The 11475-nt window shown below is 47.0% G+C and overlaps 2 protein-coding genes across 3 annotated transcripts in view; one reads left to right on the top strand and one right to left on the bottom strand.

Annotated features, from left to right (window-relative positions):
* Window positions 1–2195, bottom strand: part of NRBP1 (nuclear receptor binding protein 1) — a 21849-nt gene extending 19654 nt beyond the window's left edge. For both annotated transcript variants that reach the window (XM_017733689.1, XM_017733690.1), the window contains exons 1-4: window positions 2004–2195; window positions 1511–1612; window positions 1332–1421; window positions 821–861 (exon numbers count right to left, since the gene is read on the bottom strand). In XM_017733689.1, coding sequence (XP_017589178.1) covers window positions 821–861; window positions 1332–1421; window positions 1511–1612; window positions 2004–2180 — 410 coding nt within the window. In that variant the 5' untranslated portion in view covers window positions 2181–2195. The remainder of the gene's footprint in view (window positions 1–820; window positions 862–1331; window positions 1422–1510; window positions 1613–2003) is intronic.
* A 3356-nt stretch (window positions 2196–5551) lies between these two features.
* The window catches only part of PPM1G (protein phosphatase, Mg2+/Mn2+ dependent 1G), a 24414-nt gene continuing 18490 nt past the window's right edge, over window positions 5552–11475 (top strand). Inside the window, exons 1-2 of the mRNA XM_008633237.2 lie at window positions 5552–5556; window positions 7226–7229. Of these exons, the coding sequence (XP_008631459.2) occupies window positions 7226–7229 (4 nt within the window). The 5' untranslated portion in view covers window positions 5552–5556. The remainder of the gene's footprint in view (window positions 5557–7225; window positions 7230–11475) is intronic.

The following is an 11475-nucleotide window of genomic DNA, read 5'->3' as shown; positions in this document are numbered from 1 at the left end:
AACAGAAAGCTTTCTCTGATCAGTTCCCAAGAAACTCAGGGTACCACAGGTAAAGACACAATTTCATCCAAGCCAGTACTGCTGAATGGATTCTAAAAGGGTTACAACTTCATACCAAAAATATCAGAGCCTTACTCTGTCCCTACACAGAGGGGACCAAAGAGGCACTTAGTGCTATAAACACACAACTGGGCACGTTTGCCAGCAGAAACAAATACAGCTTTTCAGTGCTGGGTCCCAGGTACACTCTGTTTTTGCATCTCACTCTGCCTTAGGTTTATGTTAGCAGCTAGCACAAATGAGGACAGTCAGCTCCCAGAAGCTTATCAGAACCCCAGCTATTCACCAACAGCTGTAATTTGGCCAAATGACACCAGTTTTCTCTATGGAGTGAAAGCCATGCTCTGTCACCCAGGCTATTGTTTTTCTAAGGTTCTAATTAGCTACTCATCAACTCTAGCTCAGGTGGAACAGAGTTTTTAAAACCCAAAACACATTCTACTAAGCTGTATTGAGCTAAGATGGCTGCAGAAGATCTGCATCATCAAGAAATGTACACACACATCTAACAACACCATGCCTCAATATCCATGAATCCACTGCCTGCAAAAGGGCTGCAGCCTGCCAACACTACAGAAGTTTTTCTCAGTCCTCTCACATGGAACTTGATTTCCCAGTCATCTTTGCAAGATGCTCCTAACCATGGTGAAACCTGGGTTATAAAGCTGGATACTCTGGAGAGCTCCCTAATACTTAACTGCCACACTCACTGGCACATCAGTCCCGATTGCTGGGATCTCAAGGTCAGTACCCCACATACCTGAGAGCAGAGAGGATCTGGGTACACCATCGCTTCCAAGCCTGCAGACACAAGAGGAAAAGGATAAAAATCATCCACAAGGAGCTAATCTGTAGTTCTGTGATTCACAACCCACTCGTAGGAAGAAATACACACTCCAGCTTTTACTCAGTGCAGGTGTAAAGAATCAGTACTCTTATGGTCAGCTTGTTTCTACATATTCCCATGGGTGCAGAAAAACACCTGTCCTTCAGAGTCTCCCATGCACAGGCACCTTCCTCCTTTACTGTGAGGGCCCCTGGAAAGGGACATGCTTGTCACACCACACCTTAGAAGCTGCAGAGCTACTGGCAGTAAAGCAACCAGCACAGAACTGCTGTCCCAGAGAACCTGCAGCTGAACTAGGTTACAGGGACACGGGGGAACTGCAGCAATGTGTTATCACCAGTTCTCACTGGGATCCTCTGCTGAAAGGGCTTTCCAGGGGCTGATGGCTCTAAAGGAATATGGTCATACAGGAAAAAAGAGTTACCTTTTCATTCATAGTTTTGTGGTTTTTCTTTGTCTTCTTCAAGAACTGTTTCAAGCTCCCTGAAGACATGTACTCAGTGATGAAGATCACCTGCGGGGCAGTAGGACACATTACCCTCCACCTTGCCAATTACCTAACAACACAAAATGAGAACCCAACAGCCTGATGGCTGCACTTACCCTGGCCTTGTTCTCTTTCACATCAGCCCAGTATTTGTGGAACTTCACAATGTTGAGATGATCCAGCTGAATTAAGTTGTCAAACACTGCTTTAACTTTTTCCTTAACATCAGAAAGACAAAGACACGTCACATCAGAGACCACACCAACCTATATCCTTCTTTCTTCTTGGGTCTTGGTCCCCTCAAACACCAACATGTATGTCAAGCCCCTATGCTAAGAACAGGCAGCATTCCATTTCCTTCTGCACCGCATCTCAGCGGAGTGAGGTTTGATTGCCACGTCTAAATGAATACAAGAGCTCATGGAAATAGCACAACAGCTTTCCAGTACATTTCCTGTACAGGCCAGGCTTAAGCCAAATTTGCTACATTTGGACATCACAGCACTCCAAACCCAGCCAATAGTCCACACAAAAAATCCCCAGTATCCATAATCCCACCCTAGGGCAAGGTATGTTTCTCACATCCTGATGGGAAATACATCAACTTACTTCTTGAAGCTTAAAGTTCTTCCGCTCAGAAAACTGAACTTCATTCCAAACAACTTCCACACCTTCCTCCGTATCCATGGCCAGGTAGGCACTGTCAATCCCCGGGACATTGCGCTGGTTCACCTGGAGGGAAGGGTGGAGAGACCTGTGAGCTCTAAGCCAGCAAGACCAGATCATTGCCACGCAGCACTCATAGGAGAATTATGAACTCTGCTCATTAGCTTTTAATTAAATGAGAATTCCAGGACAGGATTTGCACACGTATCTTGGAGCAGGGCATACCCAAAACATGAGTCACTGTAGGCCATGTGAGCAGCAAGTCCTGAGCATACCAGTGGGAAAACCTCTTGTGCACAAACACTGTGTTTTAGCAAAGCCGCCTTCTGCCAACAATATATTAGATTTTCATGGTTTAGGATACCTGTAGTTCATTCCAACACAAAAAACCCACTCCAACCATACCAAAGGGATAGAGAAATGTCTCAAGAACTCAGATCCAACTTTGTGGAGGAATCCTCTGAAAGGTGATGATACCTGAAACTCAATCAAAGCAGACAGGAATAAGGGGAAAGCTGCAGGTTCAGAGGTGGGAACCAACACAAGAGAAATCACTACAGTAATTTCTTTAGTTAATAATTGTAAACATTGACCCAGCACAAGTACATCCACACCAAATATTAAAGACACAGATGAACACTTAGAAAGCAGCAAGGTAAGGGGAGGGAATTGAGAGTTTAGAGCCTGGCATGAGAATGGCAAGGGCTGTGGGAGGACATAAGGCTGAAAGACCTGCAGAGATCAGAGGTGAACCCTGCTCCCAGCAGCAAAGTTTTCCATAACACTGTTTTTCTTCAGATATGTAGCAGCATTCAAAGATGTATTTGCAGCATTCACATGATCAAATTTACCCAATTTCATCATTCCAGCCGAACAACTCTATCCCATTCTACTCCTTCAGCAGCCTGACAATACAGAGTGACAGGCCACCAGTACAGGTGGGACTCCTTATGATCTCCCAAGGGAATGTGAACAGGCCCGATGACATTCAATACCCTGACACTGCAGGCGACACACTGCAGTGACAAATGACGCCAAGCACAGCAAAACCATGATACAGACTTCTCTGGCAACTGAGCAGTAAATGAGTATGACACAAGCAACTGCAAGGTGTGGCACAGGCAGGAATAAGGGATACAGGCCATAATTACATAAGAAGAGCCTGAGCTACAGAGGTTACCTATGGAAAACCATCACAGGAGGTGACAGCTGAGTATGAACCACCCCACTTCCTTCTACTTGAGCCGCCTACATAACTGAGGGGTGAAAGGACTGAGATTTGGTTTAGGAAGATGTTCACATTCATCTCAAAAACTTGATATTATATATATATGTATATATATATATATGTATATACACGCATACTGATACCAACAGGCCAGGGCCGTTATGTTTCATCATTAAAGGAAGCTGAAGGAATAAAAATAATTAAGGATAGAACATTTATTCCTTCAAATTTGAGAATAAGCAATATCTTAGGGATGACAGCAGCATAAAATTGCCCAGTACAATTACTAAAGCTGAATGGCAAAAGGCTTTAACTTCAGGGAAGTTTGAAGAAGCCCGAGGCAGCAGAAAGGCAGGTGTGTGTAAGCAGTGCAAGGACAAGATAACAGCCACCACACCGACACTCAGTGCCCTTGTATCCCTTCATCCCTTTGGATTCTCTTCCTCTGTCCCACTTGCTGCCTGTACACAGAAACATCAAGGTTGGAAAAGACATCTAAATCACGGAGTCCAACAGTTAAAGGCCCTCTCTTGAAAGGCCTCCAGCTTTACTGGATTGAGTAAGTCCTCAAGTACTAGCAACTACTCAAAATCTGCCCCAATAATGCAGCTGGGGCTGTGGACTTGTCACATCTCCCAGTCCTGGCCAAGCTCCTCAAGCGTAAATGATTTCCATGACTCATAGGCAATATTCCAGAGCACCAGATATGACTCAAGACACAAAACCCAGCTGACATCACCGATGGCAATTCTGTTTCTCAGGAGATTCTACACTTGGGGAGAAGAATAAAAGGGGAAAAATGCAGACAGACAACTGAAAGGCAACAGCAGATTCCTCCTGCTTGCCAAATCCCTATCCCACATCCCTCTCCATGCTCGGCAAAGCAGAATCCTAAACCCTCATGAAAGCATTGAGATAATGTATTACTCTGGTGTTTGTCCCAGACAGCCCCAGACTAGGCAGCTTTTACACTCTGAGGGAGGAAGTGACGTGAGCCCAGCTTAGCCTGAATTTCTGCAGCACAGCAGAGGAAGCAGTTCCAGACTACAAAAGTACCAACACAGCTCTGAGTCCATGTAAACAGGAGGCAAGGAAACTCAAGAAGAATTTCAAGTGAATTACTTAAAGGAGTATGGGTGGACTGATACAACAGCTCTAAGGGAAAAACAGTTTGGAAGTTAAATTTCCCTCTGGACGGTTATTCCATTGTCCAACACGTATTTTTTCTATAGCTCTCAAACATCTGTGTATCTGTTGCTGAAAGAACACAGACTTTTGGAGAGACATTCCGTAGCTCACATGATCTGTCAATTAAACAAAAAATAAATACAGCCTGAATCACAAGTGACAGCAATGATTTAAAGTGTAGAAAATAAGGGTATAAAAACTGGGGAAAAGTCCACAACAACTAGGATATCAGCACAGAATAGACCTGCACATTGAAAAAGAGCTGAGGAGTGGCAGCACACCAGGCCAGACCCTCACAAGAAGCCCCAGGTCTGGTTCAGAGTAGCATGAATACATTAACCAGTTTCCCTGACCACTTGTTTAGGCCAGAGAAATGTGAAAGCTCTGCCCAATCACCTGGCAAACAGCTGGGACTAGAGATAAGAGACCACCAGAGCCAGCAGCTGGGCCATGAGGAGCTCAGCTTCTCCTTGAGCTGTGGGGAAACAAAAAGCAGCAAATTTACCAACAGAAACTGAACAAAAAGGGCTCTCTGGGATCTGAGGCTAATCCGGAATGTAACACAATAAGGAATGCCAGGTCTACTGCAGGCAAAGGGAAAAGAAATCCAACAAAGAAAGAAACAATCCTACTTCATGTTTTAATTAAACTGGCACATTGGCCTTGACAATTGTAGTCATGGTAGTAAAATGCCTGAAAGGCTTTAATTCAACAAGAAAATTAAAACAGCCAGCGTAATTTAACAGTGGCAAGGAAAGGAAGGTATTGATTATTACCATGGCTGTACAGACCACCTCATGCAGCAACTTTACTGTAAGGAAAAGACAATCTGACCATCAGCAATATAATAATTGGTTTTTCCAGACACGCTGCAACAAGTAACAAGATCAAACACATTAGCAAGAAGTTAGTTGTTAACCCAATGGACACGTCCGGACCATTTAAAGACAGGGTTAAAAGTCCTCCATGTGTTGAAGCTCTCCCTCGCTCGTAACTTCACTGCACCTGTTCAGGAGATGCTGTGCTGAGACCCGAGCCAAAAGCTGACACATCCTTTAGGCACTGACAGGACGTGTCTCTGTCACTTCTCGTGGGTCCTGCTCTGTGCTGACCCGCACAGCTGAGCCCCGCTGGGAGCCAGGACACCCTGCACGGAGCCCAGGCCCCTCCTGCATCTGCTCTGCAGGAAAAGGGGCAAGTTTTGAACCACTGCATGGTGTCACACCACCATTCTACAGGCTGTCACCCAGTGGCTATTAAGCCTCTCCAAAAGCACTCTGACAGTTCTGGCTAAACAACACACTGCAGGACAGACCTAAGTACAAATTCCCGCCAGGTAACTCCCCAGGCAGTATATCAGCAGTTTACAAAAACACAAAAGTATGACAGGAGTTAAAGTCCTTTGAACAGAAGCAGCACTTCTCAGGATACAGTCACTGAGATTGGAAAAGCGCTCTCAGATTGAGTCCAGCCATTCCCCCAGCACTACCAAGGCCACCACTAACCCATGTCGCAAAGTGCCACATCCATACAGCTTTTAAATACCTCCAGGGATGGGGACTCCACCCCTGCCCTGGCCAGCCTGTTTGAAGGCTGGACAAATCTTTCAGGGAAGGAATTTTCCCTAATACCCAACCTGAACCTCCCCTGGCCCACCTTGAGGCCATTTCTACTTGTCCTGTCCCTTGTTTCCTGGAAGCAGAGTCCAACCCTCACCTGGCTGCAGCCTCCTGTTGGGGAGATGTAGAGAGTGATAAGATTCCCCTGAGCCCTCTTTTCTCCAGGCTGAAACCACCCCCAGCTCTCTCAGCCGCTCCTGGGGCTCCAGCCTCTTCCCCGGCTCTGTTCTCTTCCCTGGACATGCTCCAGTCCCTCAATGTCTCTCTTGTTGGGAGGGGCCCAGAACTGACCCCAGGACTTGAGGTGCAGCCCCACCAGTGCCGAGTATCCCACAGGGAGACAGGCAACATTCCCCCTATTTAATGGATACCAGAAATGCATACAAATTGCCTAATGCAAGACCAAAGGGACAAGCGCTCAGTCTCACTTGGTGCTTCAAAACAAACAAGCAATCCAGTGGAGTCTCAGAGCTCAGTCATACCGAACTGGTCTATAGAAGGAGGAAGAGGCAATGATTCTTCACCCCTAACTCCCAAAGGGAAACAGAAACAGCACAGCAAAATAAATAAGCAAGTGTGGAAGAAAACCCAATATCTGTAAATAAGCCCATTCAGACAGAAGTTCATCAGGAAAGTTCTGGTAACTGCACTGGGGCAGTAAGTTCAGATGAGTGCCAGCAGTGTGAAAACTCCAAGGAGAGAGGGAAAACCAGACAGGATAAACTCCATGGAAGCTACTCCCAGTCTGCTATAGCCCATCCTGTTCTTCAGTGATACTTTCACTTGGCAGAGAGATCTTCAAATCACTGCAGGCAACTCTGAATAACATCAATCACACAAGAGGGGTTGAAAGATCAGTACACTGAACAGAAAATGCCATAAAAATTGGTATACTGTGGAAGTACCAGTCTTGGAAACAATCCCTGAAGCCACATGAAACACTAATGAAAAGTGATTATTTAATGTTTTCTGGTAATACTGGAGAAAGCAGGCAATGAAGTGAGCAAACATCGTATTTTAAAGAGGACTATGAATACCTGATCTTGACACATATATAAATTGCAAAGTTGACTGCCTTAAGATGTCAGAAGTAAAAATGGCTTCAAGGTGAGATTATGGGTAATTTTGAGATGGAATAAGAATATTTGGGTACACTATTCATGGGATGTTTGAGGGAAGTTCCGAAAGTGTGGAAAAAGAATGATCAAGATGAGTCTCAAGCCAAGCCCTGAGCCTGGTCACCATCACCTGTACTGTCTTTTTGTTAAACTATTTTTCAAACTATTTTCTGTGCCAATGTGCTTCTCAATCTCAATGTATGTGCACAGGCAAGCACACATATCTGCAAGCAAACTTCATGCCAGAATAGCCAGAAAGTTGGGACAAGAGGTCTTGGGGTCAGATTTTGCAGAGACAGAGGGCCTGGGAGACAGGTACTAGACACCTGAAATGGGATTTTTCCTGAGCACTGATAAAGAGAAACAGGATACAGCTATGCCTGTCATCCATGGTACCATGGGATTCTTGAAAATCACCATGCTTCCACAGCTAACCTATGTCTGGCTGTGCCTCTGTCCATCACAATTTGCCACGCAGCCTCCCTACAGGCAGGTTCTGGAGTCAGAGCCAGCAAATGGCCTCCCCCCTCTCCTGGCCCAGCAGGAAGCTTCTTCCCAAGCCTAAGCTCCACCAAACCTGTGGCAGCTGTCAGGACACCACGATCGCTGCCTGGGCTTCCCAAGACAGAGGGCTGACAAGGGAAGGCTTTGGTGCTGCTGCACAGACCACAGTATTTTTAGAACAGTTCTGTAAGGAATGCAGAGAGAACTCCATCCCTCGGTTGCAGGCAGCCAGAGTGTGACCACCACCTCCAGCCTCCCAGGAACGCTGGGAGAGCAGCAGCCAGCCACTCCTGCTCCAGCCACTGCTGCAAGGAGTGAGTGCCAGCTGTCCGTCACAGCCTGTGAGCAAGGACAGAACAGGGCTGTGACAAAAGCTCAGTCCCCTCTGCACCCTGAAGTGCCCCTCAGCTGATTCTGGCACATCCCAAGGGTTCATTTATCAGGAAGCCCCCGCATGAATCAATAAAAATGTTAAAAGACCTCATATACTCCCTTCTTCTTAATGCCTTCCCTATGGTCAAGGAACACTATAAAAATTACAGCATGTGATTAGTTTCCTCCACCAACTGGAAAAAAACCAGATCCATTGTCAAAGCCTGTCAGGGAGCTGGCAGCCCTCTAAGCACCAGCTTGCTTGGAGGACTGGTGCTTATCTTTTACTACCTCAGCAAGTTTCTTTCCAGTCACAACAGAGGCTGAGAAAACCAGACTCCAGCATCCCAGAATCCACTCAGTCTGTTAGCATTTTTTCTCCAAGAATCCTGCACTCTGTCCCCTTGAAGAAATGTAAATCCAGAAGTAGAAAAGTCACCAACTGCCTTCAGATGAAAAATTATTCAAGCAACTGAGACTCCCCCCAGAAGTGAGATGACAACAAAGAGATAAAGATGCAGCAGACTCAGGGTTTCATTTCCCGTCTCTCTGAGTTCAGGTCCTCATGAATCACAGCTCTTTTCTTAACACTGGATAGTTACAGCATAGATTGAGAGCATCTGTAAGCCTGAGCACTGAAATCCAACTGTAACTCCAGCCATCAACAGCTGGGAAGTGCCAGTCCAAATGACAGACAGACCTTCCATAGAAAAAAGAGAACCAAACTAACGGCAGTGTGCTACCTGAATTAATTTTTTGAACTTCCAGTATCCAGTGAAGAACAGCAAGATGGGACTCACATGCACAGGTGCATACCGTCTCAAACTCTGCTCCCTGAGTTCTGCTCCTGACCTGACACCGAGAGCCACACAGAACTCCATCCACCACCCTGTCGTAGTCTGCACGCCATTGTAAGGGCAGCTGTGAAGGGCTGCAGCTCTCATCTAGCTACCTGACAGTGAAAAATCCCAGACAGAAAAACAAGAATTATTCAACATGGCAACTGCTGCATGCCCAGCCATACTGACACATGAGGCGTGTGCCCAGAGATAAGGCAGAAACGAACCTCTTGATCTCAGCAGTCACTGAAGTGGGGCAGAACATGGAAAGTGCAGCAGGGGAAAGTCCAGCAGCTGAGTTGCAAATGAGTTACTAATACATCAGCCACAGAACAACGATCAGCCACAAAGTCACTGATGGCTATCAGGAACTGAAACGTCACCTTCAGCCACCCTAAAAATCCTCCTCAACACTTCAGAATCTGTGGAACAGATGCACAACCCCTGTGCCTGCCATCAGCGCAGGACAGCATGATCAGCACTGGGATGAGTTTCCAGACGACAGACAGGACACGAGCAGGGCTGCAAGAACAGCACAAGGTTCCCCCACTGCTCTTGAGCAGCCTGGCATATTCTCTGGGAAAGGGCAAAGGTATTTAAGCAGAGACCAGTGCTCATTCTCCCATTTTCTCCCTCTTCTGCTCTCAGTGCCAGGCTTCACGTTCTTGTAAAGTCTCTTGCGCTGGAGAGCGCAGCAGCACTTGATGAGAACAGCACCACCCCAGGATGTACCCCGTGATGAGCCTACAGAAGAAGCAGCCAGACCCACCCAGGCCTGTCGGGCCTTTGCCCTCTTCACCTTGACAGACACACTCACACATGCCCCCAAAAGGGGACCTGCTTGTGCCCACACTGACAGCATGACACAGATTCCTTCTTACTAAAGTATACTACAAAGATGTCAACAAAATACTTCTCATAAAGTTTTGGCTTACACAGTCACACAGTGCTTTCCTCCCCAGAAAAGGTACATGAAGAAACTTGGTCAATAGACAGCTATCATACACAGGACATCCCCATCTAGGAAGGGTTGAGCCTCTCCTACCCACATGAGCTTGCCAAGCCAAACACCATAACACTGGGTTGAAAATAACGATTCTGCTGCAGCAGAGCACAACTTTTCCTACAGTTATGTTATATGTCATCCATGTAGCTTCCAGGGACAGGAGGCACAAAGCTCTCAGTTTCAGGTTCACCACTAGCCAGCTTCAGGAGGCTAAACCTGACCTGCTAATGCGGTGCTGCAATCCTGCTCCATTAGGAAGTTTTTATTCCTAGGAGGCACAGCAGATAATTCTCAAGATATTCGGACAACCCAAGAAAAGTAAGTTATGCATGCATGCTGCCTTCAAGAAGGAAATGGAGTGTTACTGCAGAACAGCAGAAAGAGAGGGGTTGGTTTGTCAGGGAGAGCAACCAGAAGGGAGCCAGGCGAGCACAGGCTGGGAGACCCCATCAGTCCTGTGACCACTCCTGCTCTCATGCTGTGAGGCCTTGCCCTGTGCTTCAGCCATGGGACAAGATACCCTGTAAAGCCTCACCTGTGCGCTGGTAAGGAAAGCAACCAGGGACATGGGCACAATTCCAGAGCCAGATTCACCTCTGGGAGGAAAGCAGCACAGTCCACAACACTGCAGGAACCACAGGTACTGCTCCACGTTCCACAAAAAAATGGAATTTGGGGAACATAAGTGTTTTCCGTCTTGTTAAAAAGGGTTCTTAGTTTAAAATGTCACAGAGGTATTAGATTTTAATAAAACTACTCTGAACTTTCACAGGAATTAGACTCTTTGCACTACAGAAGCTCCCTGTTTCTAGGAGGAATTACAATCAATGAACTCAACACTCAATCCTTTTTTACATCTGAAGTTTAGGCAGGAATAGAATACAGAATACAGAACAGCCAGCTGGAAGGGACCTACACAGATTCCCTGGTTCCACTGCTCAACCCCATCAGGGCTGGCCTATGTCACAGCATGCTGGACATTGTCCAAACTCCTCAAACACAGATGGGCCTGGGGCACTGACCTCCTCTGCAGGAAGCCTGGGGTAGGTGTGACCCTATCAGTAAGGAAATGCTCCCTCTTGTCCAGTCTGAGCCTCTCTAGATGCAGCTTGGAGCCATTTGCTGGTGTCCTGACCCTGGAATCCAGGGAGAAGACCTATATTGGGACCATCCCCTCTCACGAACATCTGGTTCTGCTGTGTGTAACTGCCCCAGGATGGGATTCTGTGCCCTCCCATTCTGCTCCCGCCTGAACGGGGTTTGCCCTCTGGATGCCAAGGCACACGCTTGCTGCAGCCGAGATGCTGCTGACCAGCACCCGGGTCTCTCTGGTCCCTTTCTGCAGGGCTGCACTCCACCCGCTCCTCTCCCTGCTCAGACTTGCACCCAGCACCATTTCCCCTCGTGAACCAATGTATTTTCATTAGTAGATACGGTTCAGCCCAGGCGGCTGAAGCTAAGCTATGACCGTATCTTCCCTTCAGCAGCTACTGCTGGGCGGCTGGGCCCGGACGGCGCTCCCCAGAGCCCCGCCAGGATCC

The sequence above is a fragment of the Corvus brachyrhynchos genome, unplaced genomic scaffold, assembly GCF_000691975.1.
Source record: "Corvus brachyrhynchos isolate BGI_N302 unplaced genomic scaffold, ASM69197v1 scaffold25, whole genome shotgun sequence".
Taxonomy (NCBI): domain Eukaryota; kingdom Metazoa; phylum Chordata; class Aves; order Passeriformes; family Corvidae; genus Corvus; species Corvus brachyrhynchos.
Note: the sequence above shows the minus strand (reverse complement) of the source record. Positions and strands in the feature narration are given on the sequence as shown.